This window comes from Scyliorhinus canicula, chromosome 7 (assembly GCF_902713615.1).
Source record: "Scyliorhinus canicula chromosome 7, sScyCan1.1, whole genome shotgun sequence".
In the NCBI taxonomy this organism is placed as follows: Eukaryota; Metazoa; Chordata; class Chondrichthyes; order Carcharhiniformes; family Scyliorhinidae; genus Scyliorhinus; species Scyliorhinus canicula.
The window spans coordinates 196196366-196216289 of NC_052152.1; the positions used below are offsets into that span (position 1 = coordinate 196196366).

General features: G+C 47.3%; 1 protein-coding gene across 2 annotated transcripts in view; it reads left to right on the forward strand.

The window, feature by feature from the left end:
- LOC119969664 (solute carrier family 13 member 3-like) overlaps positions 1-19924 on the forward strand; it is a 52351-nt gene that overhangs the window by 25259 nt on the left and 7168 nt on the right. For both annotated transcript variants that reach the window (XM_038803602.1, XM_038803601.1), the window contains exons 8-11: positions 1740-1844; positions 5337-5434; positions 11575-11687; positions 19580-19741. In XM_038803602.1, the coding sequence (XP_038659530.1) occupies positions 1740-1844; positions 5337-5434; positions 11575-11687; positions 19580-19741 (478 nt within the window). The remainder of the gene's footprint in view (positions 1-1739; positions 1845-5336; positions 5435-11574; positions 11688-19579; positions 19742-19924) is intronic.

A 19924-nucleotide genomic window follows, 5' to 3' on the forward strand; every position in this document is an offset into this window, starting at 1 on the left:
CTAATTCAATACTACGCCAATACTACACTAATACTAATCCAATACTACGCCAATACTACACTAATACTAATCTAATACTACGCCAATACTAATCCAATACTACCCCAATACTACACTAATACTAATCCAATACTACGCCAATACTACACTAACACTAATCCAATACAACGCCAATACTACACTAATGCTAATCCAATATTACGCTATTACCAGTCCAATATTACGCCACTACTAATCCAATACTGCGCCAATACTACACCAATACTAATCCAATACTACGCCAATACTACACTAACACTAATCCAATACTACGCCAATACAACACTAATACTAATCCGATACTACGCCAATATGAATCCAATACTACGTCAATACTACACTAATACTAATCCAATAGTGCACCATTACTAATCCAATACTATGCCAATACTACACTATTACTAATCCAATACTACGCCAATACGAATCCAATACTACGTCAATACTACACTAATACTAATCCAATACTACACTAACAGTAATCCAATCCTACACCAATACTAGAATAATACTAATCCAATACTACGCCAATACTACGCCAATACTAATCCAATACTACATCAATACTACACTAACACTAATCCAATACTACGCCAATACTACACTAATACTAATCCAATACTACACCAATACTACACTAACACTAATCCAATACTACGCCAATACTACACTAACACTAATCCAATACTACGCCAATACTACACTAACACTAATCCAATACTACGCCAATACTACACTAATACTAATCCAATACTGCGCCAATACTACGCCAATACTAATCTAATACTACGTCAATACTACACTAATACTAATCCAATACTATGCCAATACTACACTAATACTAATCCAATACTGCACCAATACTACGCCAATACTAATCCAATACTACGTCAATACTACACTAATACTAATCCAATACTACGCCAATACTACACTAATACCAATCCAATACTACGCCAATACTACACTAACACTAATCCAATACTGTGCCAATACTACACTAATACTAATCCAATACTACGCCAATACTACACTAACACTAATCCAATACTACGCCAATACTAATCCAATACTACGCCAATACTACACTAACACTAATCCAATACTACGCCAATACTACACTAACACTAATTCAGTACTACACCAATACTACACTAACACTAATTTAATACTACGCTAATACTAATCCAATACTACGCCAATACTACGCCAATACTACACTAATACTAATTCAATACTCCGCCAATACTACACTAATACTAATCCAATACTACGTCAATACTACACTAACACTAATCCAATACTACACCAATACTACACTAACACTAATTCAATACTACGCCAATACTACACTAATACTAATCCAATACTACGCCAATACTACACCAATACTACACTAATACTAATCCAATACTACACCAATACTACGGCAACACTAATCCAATACTACGCCAACACTACACTAATACCAATCCAATAGTGCGCCAATACTAATCCAATACTACGTCAAAACTACACTAATACTAATCCAATACAACGCCAATACTATGCTAATACTACGGCCATACTACGCCAATACTTCACCACTACTGCGTCAATACTATGCGAATACTACACCAATACTTCACCAATTCTGCGTCAATACTATGCCGATACTACGCCAATACTACTCCACTTACTGGCTCCAATTGTCTTTGCAGATTTGCTGAGATTTCTGTGGCCGTGTTCTTCGGCCTGTTTGTGATTCTTCTCTTAACGAGGGATCCCAAGTTCGTGACAGGCTGGTCATCTGCTTTTCGGCGCAGGTAAACAAATAAGCTCTTGGCTGTGCTCCCGTCCGTTACAGGCAATATATAAATATAAGGTGCTATTGTTGTGAGCAGTGGTGAAAGGCAATGCACCCACCCCACTGCTTTATTATCAGTACATTCACAGAGTTCAGAAGCCTTTCCAACACCCCAGTTGGATTTGTCCCATTTCAAAAAAAAAATTATTGCATGGGATTTGGGCATCGCTGGCTGTGCCATCATTTATTGCCCTTTTTCTAATTGGCCTTAAGGGGGGCATTTAAGAGTCAACCTCATTGCTGTGGGTCTGGAGTCACATGTCGGCCAGATCAGGTAAGGATGGCAGATTTATTTCCCAAGAATGGATTTACTGATCCAGATGGATTGTTACGACAATTAGACTTTTAATTCCAGATTTTTATTCAATTCATATTGTCTTGGCGGGATTCGAACCTGGGTCGCCCCCAAAGTATTACCCTGGGTCTCTAGATTCCTAACCCAGTGTCGATACCACTGCACCACTGCCTCCCACCTCTCCTTCTATCACATCTTTATTGTTTGATGAGAAAATGTTTTTTTTTCCTGGCATGTTATTAAAATCGCGTGATCAGTGGTGGGGAAAAAAATGAACCCTCGTTTGGTGGGGAGCATGGGCTAATGACTGACCGTTAGCGCACGTATTTACTATTGGTTGTGCAGCTCTCAGTAACCCTAATTGAGTTCTTTGATGAAGTAACAGAGGGTTGATGACCATTAACGTTCTACACATGAACTTTGCCTGCCCCAAGTCAGCGGACTTTGGCTGATCCATCATTCCTGCCCAGGATGGGACTGGAACATCCCGACCAAAGAAGTTTGATAAAGTGTCACGTAACAGATTTATTTGGAAAGGAGAAGCATGTGAGATTAAAAGAACAACGGGGTAACTGAAACGAAAGAGAAAATGCTGGAAAATCTCAGCATGCCAGGCAGCATCTGTAGGGAGAGAAAAAACCTAACGTTTCGAGTCCGATGATTCTTTGTCAAAGCTAACAGACAGAGAGAGTGGGAAATATTTATACTGTGGAGTGAGAACGAAAGATGAGTCATAGCCACAGAAACCCAGGGAAACCGGGTGCTAATGTCCACAGAAACCAAGGGGAAAGAGTGTTAATGTGGGCTCTATGTACCACTTTTAGTTGCGTCAGGCTGAGCCTTGCGCACGTGGAGGTGGAGTTGACCCTATGCAGTGCTTCGCTCCAGAGTCCCCACCCTATCTCAATCCCCAGGTCCTCCTCCCATTTCCTTCTTGTTGCGTCCAGTACGGTGTCGGCCCTTTCTACCAGTCGCCCATACATGCCGCTACAGTTCCCTTTATCTCAGATGCTTGCGTCCAGTAACTCTTCCAGTAATGTCTGTCGTGGCGGTTGTGGATACGTCCTTGTCTCCTTTCGTAGGAAGTTTTTGAGTAGCAGGTACCTCAGCTCGTTCCCCCTGGCTAGCTGGAATTTCTCTGTCTGTTCGTCCAGTGTTGCGATCCTGCCGCCCGTATATAGGTCCCTGACTGTCAGTGTCCCTCTGTCCTGTCCCCACTTTTTAAAGGTGGCATCCATCAGCGCTGGTGTGAACCTATGGTTGTTGCAGATGGGGGCTTTGTCCGACATTTTGGTCAGGCCAAATTGCTGCCGTAGTTGGTTCCAGGAGTGGAGGGCGACTATCACCCTCCTGGAGTGATTTTTGGGTGGGGATGGGAGTGCCGCCATGGAGAGGGCCCGGAGGGAGGTCCCCATGCTGGAGGTCTCCTCTGCACACAACCACTCGGCTTCTGGCTCCTTGATCTATCCCCTTATTCACTCGGCCGTCGCTGCCCAGTGGTAGAATTGTAGGTTTGGGAGGGCTAGACCCCCCCTAGATCGCCCCCCCCCTTTACGAATGCCATGATTAGTTTGTCTAGTGCTTTGAAAAAGGCCTTGGGGATGTGGATCGGGAAGAGGTACCTGGGCAGTACGTTCATTTTGATCGTCTGGACTCTCCCCGCGAGGGAGAGTGGATGTATGTTCCACCTTTGCAGGTCCTTTTTTAATTCCTCTGTCAGCAGCGGGCACAGTGGGCATCCTTATCTGGTGCCCCTGTGCAGCTGGAAGTATCGGGAGTTGGTGTTGTTTGTCCGCACGGAGCTTTACCCAGGAGGTGAACCCTGTTCCAAGCCCGAACTGCTCCAGTACCACGATGAGGTTTCTTCCATTCGACCCTATCGAGGCCTTTTCTGCGTCCAGGGAGACGATCACCTCTGGTGTTCTCCTCTGGATGGGGTCATTATCACTTTCTTTTTTTTTTTTAAATTTAGATTACCCAATTATTTTTTCCAATTAAGGGGCAATTTAGCGTGGCCAATCCACCTACTCTGCACATTTTTGGGTTGTGGGGGCGAAACCCACGCAGACACGGGGAGAATGTGCAAACTCCACACGGACAGTGACCCAGAGCCGGGATCGAACCTGGGACCTCAGCGGCGTGAGGCGGTTGTGCTAACCACTAGGCCACCGTGGTCATTATCACTTTCAGCAGGCGCCTGATGTCCGAGGTTAGCTGCGAGGTTTTTTAAAAATCCATTCATGGGATCGAGATGATGCAGGTGGATAAATGTGACTCTGCAGAACTGGATGTTAAGCAGGTTTGATAAAGGAAAGGATGTGGAGTCGGAAACCCAGCTGAGAGTTGTAAAAGATACAAGGCTGGAACCAATATGGTTCAACCTGAGTGATTGGAAACAGAGGTGAAATTTGTGACCACAGAGTTTGTGGCAGAAGCCAAAAACAACACGGAGGCAGCGCAGGACTTGACAGACACATCAGAGATGGAGAGACAAGTCTCATTAGGCTACATGTAGAAGCCGATCATATAAGTGTGGATCAATTCACCAAAGAGTGACATGCAGAGGAACATGGGGAACCAAGGGTAAAATCTTGGGGCACTATCAGGTAATGGTGTAGTTCCTGGAAGAAAAACACTGAACTTAGTTTAGGTTAGTAAGCAGCAATTGTATCAATATTTTCATAAATTGAACCTGTTAACCTGAAGGCCATTCATTGCTCAGGTTACCCCTCTATCGAGAGAGATATATTAGAACTTAAGAAATGAAAATGAAATGAAATGAAAATCGCTTATTGTCACAGTAGGTTTCAATGAAGCTACCGTGGAAAGCCCCTAGTCGCCACATTCTGGCACCTGTTCGGGGAGGCTGGTACGGGAATTGAACACGCGCAGGTGGCCCTGGTCTGCTTTACAAGCCAGCTATTTAGCCCACCATGGTTTAGGTGCTGGAGTAGGCCCTACTGCCCCCTTGAGTCAACTCCACTGCTCCATATGATCGTGACTGATTGTCAGTCGCAACTCCACTTTCCTGCCCCCTCCCCATATCCCTTGATTCCCTCAGAGCCTAGTGAAACCTGATAAACATTGAACCTTTCTGTAAAATCTAAGGTACCTTAAGCTATAAAGCAAATTTGTTTTTCTTGCCCTGGCTCCCAGGTATGTCTCAGATGCCGTGGTTGTAATATCAATCGTCATCTTGACATTCATCTTTCCCTCACGGAAACCTTCGTTCAAATGGAAAACAAATCCCGAAGGTACGTTCATTCATTTACTGATGATGTGCGGCATATACCTAATGTGTTGAATTTCATGGAAAGCTTCTTCCCAATCCGACTAGAAAGAAAGATTTTGTCGCACTTATATGTTAGTGCCTATTTTTTTAATTTGCCGCAGATTTTGATGGTAAATAAGATTACAAACAATCTCAAAAGATCAACTATGTTCGAGTTCACAATAGAGAAAGAAAACTAGATGGAAAGTGGACAAGGCGGTGTGAATCCCTGGGTTATATTATTGCTCTGTAACTCCTTATTAAATCTAGCTGTCTTACAATGTATTCCCTTCCTTTATCCTGGCCTTGACCTTCAGCTGTCTTAGCTAGAATGTCCTCCCTAAGACCCTCTACCTCCCTCTCCGTCTTTATAATCCTACTTAAAACCAACTTTGACCAAAGATTATTTCCCCATCACTCTTAATTTCTCCTTTTTTCGCCTGAGTGCCCATTGTAGTCCCTGACACCTCTGTGATGTTAATTGAATACTGGTTATGTTTAATTGTACGCAGATGGTGGATATTAACTGGGTATTCACTTAACCCCCCCCCCCCACTATAAATAAGCACAGACACAGAACATGGTTAATGGGTTAGGAGGTGCATGCTTGCAACATGTAGCTCCGTAAATAAACATGCAAGTGTGGAAAAGTTAGCTCCGCTTTTATCCTTCACAACTGGTTTTCTGCCGTAGAATATGTGAAGTGAATTTTCCGAATGAAAAATACTATAACAACATAAATTGTTGCCACTGATGACGGCCATGGAGCTTCATGGAAAATATCTGCTTGTGTCTTGAAACTCATCACAAACATATTTAAGACAGCACCGTAGCACAAGTGGATAGCACTGTGGCTGCACAGCGCCAGGGTCCCAGGTTTGATTTTAATTTTTTTTAAAGTAATTTTTATTCAAGTTTTCAAAAAATTTTAACCAACAAGAAGAGAAGAAAAAGAAAAATAAGAACAGTAACCCCCCCACCCCATACACAAACAATAAATTAACAGAAATAATTAACATGAGAACAAATATACACACCCAATAAAGGAAAAAACAATCCCGCACGTACCCCCCTGCCCCCCCCCCCCCCCCCCCCCCCCCCGGGTTGCTGCTGTAACTGACCATCATCTAACGCAGTGGTTCTCAACCGGGGTCCACATGGACCCTGGGGGTCCATGTAACATTACTGGGGGTCCAGACAAAAAAAATACCGAATTGGGGGTCCACGGTGATATTTTAGTGGTAAATAGAGCAATTCTACTTCAGAACAATTGTTATTACTGAGAATCAAGTAGAAGAAAAAAATGTTTGTTTTCATGATGAATATTCACCTTTCTCTCTCTCTCTCTCTCTCACTGACAAAGGTCAAAGAGAGATTATAATCTATCTAATTTACCTTGAGGGCTGAAGGGGCTCAGAACCAAAAAGGTGCATATGCTGTGTTTATTTTTGTGGTACTGTATTCTGAGAAAAAAAAATCCATACCGGTTGATGACAAATGGGTTTATTGTGCTTAATGACAGTTGTTGTTGAAGATTGCCCGGGCTATTGTCCCCTAGGAACAGCCCGGAGGACCTTTAATGACAGAAGCACCTTATTAAATACCCACGGTTGACCTGACGCTTATGCCACGTTTCTCCTTGACAAGTTTAATGAATGCTTTAACACAGTAATCACTAGAAACTGTGTATATTTGATATGAATTGGTTATTTTTAGAGTAATTTAATTCAATTTAGTCAGTAAAAAGTTTTTTTCATTACTTTTCATATTAGAATAAGTTTGGCAACGTACGAAAATACCGCTAATCCGTTTCCAACCCTCACGGTAAGGTAGATGGACCTTAGGATTAGTTTACCACGCATATAAGAAGCTTTTTTTTCTGTGGAATGGCTATGGGTGTCCACAAAAAAAAATTAAGAGGAAAAGGGGTCCATGGGTTAAAAAAGGTTGAGAACCCCTAATCTAACGCTCCGCGAGGACGTCTAGAAACGGCTGCCACTGCTGAAAGAACCCTTGCACCGACCCCCTTAAGGCAAATTTGACCCTCTCCAGTATGATAAACCCAGCCATATCGTTGACCCAGGATTCCATGCCCGGGGGCCTCGCATCCTTCCACTGTAGAAGAATCCTGCGCCGGGCTACCAGGGACGCAAAGGCCAGAATACTGGCCTCTTTCGCCTCCTGTACTCCCGGCTTCACAGCTACCCCAAATATCGCGAGCCCCCAGCCCGACTCCACCCTGGTGCCAACCACCCTTGACAGCGTCTCTGCGACACCCCTCCAAAAACCCTCCAGCGCAGGGCACGCCCAGAACATGCTCCCCGAACACCTGATACACCTGTCCTCTCTCCCAAAGAACCGGCTCAGCCTTGCCCCAGTCATGTGCGCCCTATGCAGCACCTTAAATTGAATTAAGCTGAGCCTTGCGCAAGAGGAGGAGGAATTCACCCTCCCCAGTGAATCTGCTCACGTCCTCTCGTCGATCTCCTCTCCTAACTCCTCCTCCCACTTACCTTTCGGCTCTTCCACCGAGGCCTCCTCCCCCTCCTGCATCACTTGATAGGTTGCCGAGATCCTCCCCTCTCCAACCCACGTCCCCGAGAGCACCCTGTCCTGAACCCCTCTTGACGGCAACAGTGGGAACTCCGCCACCTGCCGCTTGACAAACGCCCTTATCTGCATGTATCTGAAGGTGTTCCCCGGGGGGAGGCCAAACCTCCCCTCCAACTCCCCTAGGGTCGCAAACTTCCCATCGAGAAAAAGGTCCCCCATCCGCTTAATACCTGCCCTGTGCCAGCTCAGAAACCCTCCGTCCATTCTCCCTGGAACAAACCTGTGGTTCCCCCCTATGCCGCCTCCACTGCCCCCAGATTTTGAGGGTAGCCACCACCACCGGGCTCGTAGTATACCTTATTGGGGGGATCGGTCACAGCACTGTCACCAGCGCCTCCAGACTCGTGCCCACACAGGACGCCGTCTCCAGCCTCTTCCATGCCGCCCCCTCCCCCTCCATCACCCACCTACGTATCATCGCCACGTTGGCGGCCCAGTAATACCCACAGAGGTTAGGCAGCGCCAACCCCCCCCATCCCTACCCTGCTCCAGGAACACCCTTCTCACTCTCGGGGTCTTCTGCGCCCACACAAACCCCATAATACTCCTGTTGACCCACCTGAAAAAAGCCTTAGGAATCAGGATAGGGAGGCCCTGGAACAGTAACAAAAACCTCGGGAGTACCGTCATTTTGACTGACTGGACCCTACCCGCTAGGGAAAGCGGCAGCGCATCCCACCTCTTAAACTCTTCCTCCATCTGCTCCACCAGCTTCGTAAAGTTAAGCCTGTGCAGGCCCCCCCAGCTCCTGGCTACCTGGACACCCAGGTACCTGAAACTCCTCTCCTCCCTCTTCAGCGGGAGCTCCCCAATCCCTCTCTCCTGGTCCCCTGGATGTACTACGAACAGCTCGCTCTTCTCCACATTGAGCTTATACCCGGAGAAATCCCCAAACTCCCTAAGAATCCTCATTACCTCCGGCATCCCCCCCATCCCCCCCCACCGGGTCCGCCACGTACAATAGTATGTCATCCGCGTATAACGACAGCCGATGCTCCCCCCCCCCCCCCCCCCCCCCCACCGCACTATCCCCTCCAGTTCCCAGACTCCCTCAGCGCCATGGCCAGAGGTACAATCGCTAGCGCAAAGAGCAGGGGAGACAGGGGGCACCCCTGCCTCATCCCCCGGTGCAGTCGGGAAATTCTCCGACCTCCTTCAATTCATAACCACACTCGCCACCGGGGCCTCGTATAGCAGCCTCACCCACCTAACGAATCCCTCTCCAAACCCGAACCTATTCAACACCTCCCACAGGTATCCCCATTCCACCCTATCAAAGGCCTGCTCCGCATCCATCGCCGCCACTATCTCTGCCTCTCCTTCCACTGCCGGCATCATTATAACATTCAGGAGCCTCCGTACGTTAGTATTCAACTGCCTCCCTTTCACAAGACCCGTTTGACTTTGTGTATGACCTGTGGCACGGTGTCCTCAATCCTCATGGCCAATATCTTTGCCAGCAACTTTGCATCTACATTTAGGAGTGAAATCGGTCTATATGACCCACACTGTAGGGGATTCTTATCCCGCTTCAGGATCAGGGAGATCAGCGCCCTAGACGTCGTCGGGGGCAAAGCCCCCCCCCCCCCCTCCCTTGCCTCATTAAAGGTCCTCACTAGCAGCGGGCCCAGCAGGTCTGAAAACTTCTTGTAGAATTCAACCGGGAACCCATCAGGCCCTGGTGCCTTCCCTGTCTGCATGTTCCCCATCGCATTAACCAGCTCCTCCAGCTCAACTGGCGCCCCCAGACCCTACCACCTGCTCCTCCTCCACTCTCGGAAACCTTAGCTTGTCCAGGAAGCGATCCATCCCTCCCTCCTCTACTGGGGGCTCTGACCGGTATAATTCCTCGTAAAAGCTCCTAAAGACCCCATTAATGCCCCTCGCACTCCGCACCATACTCCCTCCTCCATCCCTAACTCCCCCTATCTCCCTCGCTGCCTCCCGCTTCCGGTGCTGGTGCGCCAGCATCCGACTCGCCTTTTCCCCGTATTCGTATACCGCCCCTTACGCCCTCCTCCACTGCACCTCCGCTTTCCTGGTTGTCAATAGATCAAATTCCGCTTGGAGGCTACGTCGCTTCCTCAACAGCACTTCCTCCGGGACCTCCGCGTACCTCCTATCTACCCTCACCATCTCCTCCACCAACCTCTCCCTCTCCCTCCTCTCCCCCCTCTCCTTATATGCTCTGATGGAGATCAGCTCCCCCTTAACCACCGCCTTCAGCGCCTCCCAGACTACCCCCACTTGCACCTCCCCATTATCGTTAGTCTCTAGGTACCCCTCTATACACCTCCGGACCCGCCCGCACTCCTCCTTGTCAGCCAGCAACCCCACCTCTAATCGGCACATCGGACGTTGGTCCCTCCCCTCCCCCAACTCAAGGTCTACCCAATGCGGAGCGTGGTCTGAGATGGCTATCACCGAGTATTCCGCGTCTTCCACCCTCGGAATCAACACCCTGCCCTAACAAAAAAGTCAATCCGGGAGTAAGCCTTGTGGACATGGGAGAAGAACGAGAATTCCCTAACCCCTGGCCTCATGAATCTCCAAGGGTCCACCCCTCCCATCTGGTCCATGAACCCCCTCAACACCTTGGCCGCCGCCGGCCTCCTACCCGTCCTGGACCTGGAGCGGTCGAGTGCCCCTCCCATTATTAGACCGCCTGTCTCAAGGTCTGGAATCCGGCCCAACATACGCAGAATGAAGCCCGCATCATCCCAATTCAGGGCGTACACATTGACCAGCACCATCCGCTCCCCCTGGAGCTTGCCACTTACCATCACATACCTGCCGCCACTGTCCGCCACCACGCTCGCCGCCACAAACGATACTCTCTTCCCCACCAAAATCGCCGCCCCCCCGGTTCTTCACATCCAAACCCGAATGGAAGACTTGCCCTACCCACCCCTTTCTCAACCTTACCTGATCCACCACCCTTAGGTGCGTCTCCTGGACTGCCCGTTCCCCACAGCGGCAAATCCCCGTCCCGACCCCCTCTGATAGCTCCAGTTCCCCCCCGGCCCGTCCAGCTGCAAACCGGTACCCCCCCCTTCTCCCCCCCCATCCCCCCTAGTTCTCCCCCCCATCCCCCCCTAGTTCTACCCCCCCATCCCCCCTAGTTCTCCCCACCCCCATCCCCCCTAGCTGCTTTGCTCCCCCCATTGTACTCCCGTGAGTCAGCTGACTCCTGCTGACCCCGGCCGCTCCCGCCGCACCAACGACTCCCCCCCCCCACCCCGGTGTCAGGGTTGATTTCCTGCTGGGTCACTCTCTGTGCGGAGTCTGCAGGTTCTCCCCGTGTCTGCATGGGTTTCCTCTGGGCGCTCCGGTTTCCTCCCACAGTCCAAAGATGTGCAGGTTAGGTGGATTGGCCATGCTAAATTGCCCTTAGGCGTTATATAGCCTGGTCTTTCTTTTCAGCGAAATCATTATAAATAAGTATTAGTCCTTGGCCGAATGAACCAGTTTATCTTTTGGAAATTTTAATTCTCTCCTTCTCATTATCAGAGCCACAGAGACCAAATAGGCCACTGTTGACTTGGCATAACGTTCAACACAAGGTAGCTTGGAATGTAATATTACTGCTCGGTGGAGGATTTGCGATCGCCAAAGCATGTGAGGTAATTGTTGTAAGATCATCGAGATTTTATCCACTTCAACCACTCATTGCCCTTTTTCCCTCTCACTCTAACAGTTTTCTTCAAATGTTACAGTTTTCTTTAAAACATCATGATTGACTTGACTTTAATGCTAACTTGTGGCAATCTATTCCATACAATCCGTTATTCCCTTTGTCACTGTTGTACTGTTGATTGAGACCTAAAATAAGAAGAGATGCAAAATCTCAGTTATTAAATTTAAAAAATGAAGCTGCAGGACTCCATGGATTAATTTTTTTAATGTCGTACAAGAGTCAGCAAAGCAAACACTAAATGTTGGGGGAGGGATGAAATTTTCCGCACCCATTATCGAGGGGTGGGAACAGCCTCAAGAGGTAGCCCCAAAATGGCTTATATGCCAGCGGCACGTCCACACTCAAATGTCCCCATCTCTCCTGCCAATGACGTAACGGATGGCGAAATCCCCATTTACATCTACTTGCATATGCACATCAAGCATTTATGCCTGATTGTTCCCCCCATGTTGGACTGTCCATTCATGTTGGCGTATGGCATGCTGACATGAATCACAACAAATCCCCCACGGCGTGCACCTGGTGAACAGAATCTGCCAAGTACAGCTCTATTATGTATCAGAGAACACATTCCTGCTGGTTTAGCATCACGTCACGTGTTGCGACATCAGGAAAGTAATGGCACGGGCTTTGCCCATCTTTGATTGTATGAGCAGCACCTCTTAATAAACCTCTCATCGTGTTTTACAAAGGATACAGAGCGTGGGGACCTCCACGCCTTTTCTCTTTTGCGGCAACAAAGAAATATAACGGAAGAGAAAACTGGCGATGAGGATAGAGGCTGGAAAAATGGCTTTAAAAAGAAGATTTTTTACGGCTAACATTTGAATGGCATTGGGAGCAGCGGAAGATTTGCGGGACCGACATCTCACACAAAGATGTCGGGTGAAGCACTGCCGCCAATGCGTAGTGTAGCCACCTGGGGTGACCACTGCCCAAACACAAAATGGAAGATTGCAAGGAATGCAGGGAAATTGGACAGGTTGTAAAAAGCAAGCAGCTTGCAGAGCGCTTGTATATTTGGACTGCTGCAGAAACCAGTTTTGGCTGTTGCCGAAACCAGACAACGCTATGAAAAGAAACAGTTAGCATATTAATGAGGCGATACCGGGCGATCCCCAGGCACAAAAGAAACAAGTTAACACTAATCGATACATTCAATGGAAGGCCAGACTTTTTGGTGCCAAAGAAGCCCAAAACAATGGGTCCCAAGAACAGCCCCAGTGATCGCGATACTGCCCCGTTATTGGGGAATTCAAATCAATCGATTGGGAAGAGACCCAATCGATTGCGAGAGTATAGAGGGTCCGCCCAGGTGGGCGCAAGACCCTGAGAGGAGTATAAGACAGAGACCGCGACCCCAGCTCTCTCTCTCTGCCAGCCTCTCCTCGACCAGCTCTCTGCCAGCCTCTCCTCAACCAGCTCTGCCAGCCTCTCCTCGACCAACTCTCTGCCAGCCTCTCCTCGACCAGCTCTGCCAGCCTCTCCTCGACCAGCTCTCTGCCAGCCTCTCCTCGACCAGCTCTGCCAGCCTCTCCTCGACCAGCTCTCTGCCAGCCTCTCCTTGACCAGCTCTGCCAGCCTCTCCTTGACCAGCTAGCCCTCCCAGCAGAACACCGTTGCAGCAGAAGAACCCTGTGGAGGAGAGGTCTGGACAGCAGCCGCCAACAAGTAAGTGTCACAACGCACGCTACGAGAGTAGACACTCCTGACCCCTTTAGACCATAACTACTGGAAGCCTGCGGACCCAGGACAAAGCTAGAAGCCATTGTTCCCTGAGCCGGCAGTCCCCTTGTCCAGATAAGTATTTGGCCTATTAGTGGTAGGATTAGCCTAGTCTTATAGTTTATATGCATGATTAGTAGATTACTGTAATATAATAAACGTGTCTTGTTTGAACTTACTAATTGGTGTATGGTTTTGTTGCTTTGAACTTGACGTTGAAACTTGTGGCGGTATCTTAACGATACCTGGCGACTCCAAAGCTAAGTAACGAAACAGAGCCAAATTGAGTGTTAAGCACACTCACCCAGAGCGAGCAACAGTAGGTTGAAAACAATTTTGATTACAACTGTGAGTAAGAAGACCAACAGTTGGGTAAGACTTGCTTGCATCGAGGTGAGTGGGGTCTGGCTGCTAGGACAATGCACATGGCGAAGCTAAACAGGCTGCAGGGAACGGGGATTTTACAGTCTGTCAACTCTGCACAGGACACTACTTGGGGGGAAAAAGGCAAACTACAGTCAGGCAAAACAGAAAAGAATTCCTAGTTGCTTATAAAGGGGATCGTATGTGCCATACTTTCCATTATAAAATCGAAAAGGAGGAAGTGTAGACCCCAGGAGCCAGGATCCAATAATGGCTGGATAAGCGGGCACCATGGATGCATTTGATGAAGATTAGGAGACATAGAATTCATACGTGAAACGGTTCCAATTATTTCTCATTGCAAATCAGACACCGAAGGGCGAAAAACTTCTCAAAATTTCTCAGCCCAGCTAGGGCGTAAAACGTTTATGCTGCTACAAAATATAATTCACCCAGCAACACCAGGAGATGATCCTACGTTAAATTCATGTAAGTTTTAGAGGAACATTTCTCTCCAAGACCATTATTAATTGCAGAAAGGTTTTGGTTCCACTGCCGTGGTCAGGAAGGAGGTGAAAGCATTTTACACTTCATTGCGACTTTAAGAAGGTTAGCTAAATAGTGCGAATTTGGTGCAACACTGGATGACACTCTTCGTGTCAGGCTGGTCTGTGGACTCCACAGTGAAGCTGTTCAGAGGAAGCTGCTTGCTGCAAGTGAATTAACTCTAAAAACTGCAGTGGAAGTTGCCACATCCATGGATCTGGCAACAAGAGAGGCTTCACAGATAGGATCTGGAGTGAAGATCCACAAAATGGATATCTCAAGAAACAAGGGTGCAAAGGTGCAATCATGTCACCGTTGAACATGGGTTGGACACTCAGTGGGGGATTGCTGGAGTAAAACAATACATGCAAGAACTGTGGCAAGAAGGGCTGCATTACCAAGGCATGTTGGGCTCAGAAAACTTCTACACCAAGAAAGAACAAGAGAAAAAAGACAGCTAAACAATCTACTTTTTTGGATGAAACTCAAGATCGCTCAAAAGACAGCGCAACGGAGCTACTGCAGGAGCTAAAGCTAACTGTTTCGTCAATGCAGGGCGATCAACAATGTTTTGAGCATATCCAAACCTTGAAGGTCATGAAATTAAAATGGACCAGTTGAACCAGGAACATTCCTCGTCACAATGGACGTCTCGGCACTCTACACCAGTATCCCCCATGACGACGGTGTGGTGAAAATTGAAGTAAATGGACAGATGGTGAAGTTGCCTCTTCGCATTGTCCGTGGAAACTTTCCTGCTCTATTTGACAGAGCATGGTTGGCTAAGATTAGGTTTAGCTAGGAAACAGTCATTCAATTAGTGGATTCAAAGGGCAATTTGCAACAACTTGTGAAAAAATATGAGAAGGTGTTCGAAGATTCACTAGGCTCTATGACTGGTGTTGCGGTACACCTAAAAATCAAGCCAGACAGCACATCCAAGTGTCTCAAAGCTAGAACTGTACCATACGTCATCAGGCTCAAAGTTGAAGAACTAGAAAGATTAGTGCAAACAGAAGTCATTGAATCTGTTACTCCAAGTAATTGGGCAACACCAATTGTTCCTGTATTAAAACGGAATGGCTCAGTGAGAATTTATGGAGATTTGAAATCTACTAATCACCCAGATTTTAGCGTAGATCATTATCCACTGCTGCTGATTGTTTGTTGGACTTTCAGGGGGCAAAAATTCAGTAAAATCGATATTTCACAGGCATATCTGCAGATGGACGTGGCTGCTGAATCACAGCCGCTACTCACCATTGTGACGCACAAAGATCTGTTTCATTACAGAAACTTCCTTTTGTAATAACATCTGCGCCTCCTCTTTTTCAAAGATCTATGGATCAAATTCAAAGTGGGCTGAATGGAGTGCAATGTGATTTAGATGACATACCCATCACTGGTTCGAATGAACAGGAACACTTGGAGAATTTGGAAGCTGTTCTGAAGCAATTACAGAGCCACAAGCTAAAAGTTAAGAAGGAAATGTGCGGCTTTTTCAAGTCATCCATAAATTACCTTGGTCATATTATTGACAAAGATGGATCACACAAAGCAAAGAAAATGTCAGCAATCTTAGAAGCACCAGATCCTCAAAATGTGACACAATTAAAGTCATTTTTAGGATTGATCAATTATTATGGTAAATTGTGCTGAATTTAGCAACACGATTGATGCCAGACTTTGCTATGTGTCAAACATGCATGGCACTGGTCAGAAGACAGTAAGAGGCAGACAATGAAGTGAAAGAAGCTTTACTGAAGTCAGAGCTATTGGTTCATTATAATCCTACAATGAAGTTGCAACTTGCTTGTGATGCCTCACCCTACGGAGTTGTCTCTCACATAATGCCTTCAGAAGAGGAACAACCGATCGCATTTGCTTCGCGCACTCTTACTAGCGCAGAAATGAAATATACTCAGCCAGTAAAAGAAGCTTTGAGCATCATTTTCAGTGTAAGAAGGTTCCACCATTACCTTTATGAATGTCATTTTACCCGTTTGACGGATCATCAGCCCTTGACTACAATCTTTTCCCCGTATACCTTTGTTGGCAGCCAGTAGATTGCAAAGATGGCCATTGATGTTGTGAGAACACACTTGCGATATCCAATATCGCAAGTCAGAGCAGCATGCAAATGCTGATGCTTTGTCATGATTGCTGTTATAAGTCAAGCATGGCCCTGCAGAACACTTAATCAACATCTTGTATTTCTCACTTGCGGATAGAGTACCTGTGACTTCACCTCAAGTTCAGAGACAGACAAGAACTGATCGAGTGATGGGGATTGCTCTAAAAAGGAACACTGCCAGATATTCAGAGGGAAAATCCAGATCTCAGGCCCTATATCACACAATGATTGAGTTGACAGGAAATATGGGGTTCTATTGTGGGCAATCTGTCTGCTTATTCCTCTGTGCTTACGTAGGAGAGTTCTAGTCCAACTGCATGAAGGACATCCTGCTGTGGTGAGGATGAAGAAACTGGCATGCGATTATTTTGGTGGCCGGTATTGGATGCTCTAATTGAAGAGAAATCAGGGCAATGTCAATCCTATGAAAAACTAAGGAAAACTCCACCATTACAACCATTACTTCTTTGGGAATGGCCGACGATGGGGGAGGCACGGTGGCGCAGTGGTTAGCGCTACTGCCTCACGACGCTGAGGACCCGGGTTCGATCCCGGCCCCGGGTCACTGTCCGTGTGGAGTTTGCACATTCTCCCCGTGTCTGCGCGGGTCTCACCCCCCACAACCCAAAGATGCGCAGGGCAGGTGGATTGGCCGCGCTAAATTGTCCCTTAATTGGGAAAAAAAGAATTGAGCGCTCTAAACTTAAAAAGAAGTGTATGAAAAAAGTTTTTTTTAAAGAGGGAATGGCCGACACAGCCCATGGCAGAGAATTCACATCGATTGTGCTGGTCTACTGGAGGGTCACATGTTCTCAGTGATTCGTGGACGCGCACACGAAATGGCCAGAGGACCATTGAAAAACTGAACTAAATATTCGCAAGATTTGGAGCATTGCAGCAGATTGTCGATGATGATACGCAGTTTATTTCAAAGGGGCCTAAAGGTGAATGGTGTGCACCATATCAAGTCAGCTCCACATCCTCCAGCCACAAATGGATTGGCCGTACCAGCCTCCCTGGACAGGTGCCGGAATGTGGCGACTAGGGGCTTTTCACAGTAACTTCATTTGAAGCCTTCTCGTGACAATAAGCGATTTTCATTTCATTTCATTTTTCATTTTGTGCGATCATTAAAACATTCCATCAAAGCATCGAAGGACCAGGGAACATTGCAAGAAGAGTAAACAAATTCCTAATAACTTACTTACGTGTGCCTGCTTCTGTTTTCCTTTCTCTCCCCTTTTCAGTTCAGTTTCTGCTTCCATCGGATATGAAGAAGAGTCACACAGACTCAAAACGTTACCTCTAATTCTCTCTCCAGCGAGGCCGTCAGACTGGCTAAGCTCGTCCAGCAATTTGGGTTTTTATTTCAGGTTTTCAGCCTCTGCAGTATTTTGCTTTCCCTGATCTATTTCCTATTCTTTAGCCAACTCTCTGTTGACTTTTGTCCCAATACTCTGTGAGTCATTCTTCAGAGTATTCTTCAAATGGGCTGATTCTCGTGCCCATTTTAGGAGAGCTTGAAAGATTGCAGCGCAGGGAGAACTGGTTGAACGTGACTTAGCGCCCGCCTTGCCACTGCCAACCCACGTGCTGGCATTTCCATTCGTCTTTGAAATGGGCAGAGCTCGCCAATACAATTTTCAGGGACCGATGGGTGAAGAGCGTGCTGTGCACGAGCCACTATTTTAACATGATGGGGATTGGCTAACCCAGCAACTGACAAAGGAACCACTGCGGAAGAGCCACTTAGAAAATGGTAAATAGAAATGAATGACTTTAAAATGGTTTTTGAAGGGCCAGGAGGAGTGTTAATGTACAAGAATTTTCCCATCCATTAGTGATCTGCTATTCCCACGCTACCCTCCACCTACCCTCCTGTCCTGGGAGTCCTCCTCCTGCTGCATTAAAGCAGTACATAGCTTCCAATTACTTGAACTCTGTCTGCTTACTGTCTCCCCTGCCCGTCAAAACATTTTCTCTCTCTATCAACCCAATCGAACGCCTCTATTAAATCTCCCTTTAACCTTCTCTGCTATTTAGGTGTCAGTTGTGACTCAGTGGACCCATAGTGAACCCATACAGCGCGGAATGAGTCCATTCAGCCCATCGAGTCTGCGCCGACCCACCGAGCGAGCACCCTATCTAGGCCCACTGCCCCCCCCCCCCCCCCCCCCCCCCGGACCTACCCAGTAACCCCAGCTAACCTGCATATCTTCGGACACCAAGGAGCAATTTCTCATGGCCAATCCAGCCAACCTGTAGGTGTTTGGACTGTGGGAAGAAACCGGAGCACCCGGAGGAAACCCACGCAGACACGGGGGGGGGGGGGGGGGGGGGGGGAGAGAGCGTGCAGACTCCGCACAGTCACCCGAGGCCGGGATTGAACCCGGGGCCCTAGCGCTGTGAGGCAGCAGTGCTGACCACTGTGCCATCATACCGCCCAGTGGGCAAGAGCCAAGAAGGCTGTGGGTTCATGTCCTTCCGCAGGAACTTCAGCACGCAACGAAAGCTGACATTTCACTACCGGAGACTGATGCACTGTCAGTAAATGTTGTCTTTTACATGAGATGTCCTTCTCTGGTGGATATGAACGATTGGCTGTTTTCAGTTGAAAGAAGAGCAGGACAATTCTCTGGCGTCATGTTTAATAATCATCCTCAACCAATACCTCAAAAAAACACATAATCACATTGCTATTTGTGAATCCTTGCTGTGTACAAACCGGCTGTTGTGTTTGCTATATAAGCACTTCATTGGCTTGGGGAAAGTAGTTTGGGGCACCCTGAGATCGTTTCATAAATGCACGTCTTTTGTATTCCTGACGGAAGAACAATCCCACTCCCTCCAGAAAACTGAAGCCCTTCATTCCTCACGGCATCGAGGCGCTTGCTTCCCCCATGGCTGACTTTCCTTTCCAGTCAGCGTAGATTGTTGCACTATTTTGAGATGTAATGTGCCTACGAAATAGTCATTTGAGTGCTTGTGTGGTCCATGTACTTCAAAGCAATTTTTTGGGGGTTTTGTTCTTTTTGTTCTGCGGTTGCTAGGAGTCGGGGCTGTCGAGGTGGATTGGGACCAATCTGCGCCCGCTGGAATATGTCTCACCCAGCATGGCCGTCCTGGCTATCACCCTGATCATTGCCGCATTCACTGAATTCGCCAGCAACACTGCCTCGAGTGTAATCTTTCTGCCCATTCTGGCTGAACTGGTAAGCTGCCTGCTTATTCTTCAGAACAATTATTCTTGAGAAGTTTTGATTGACATGCTCTACCTCACCTAACTTACTGCTCCAACCTCTGATCATTAATTAACAGTAAGTTCTTTTAATTAATGGGTGATTGCCCTTTGACCCTTTATGGGTGCTAATTCTGGTCTCCCGTGATGGAATGCC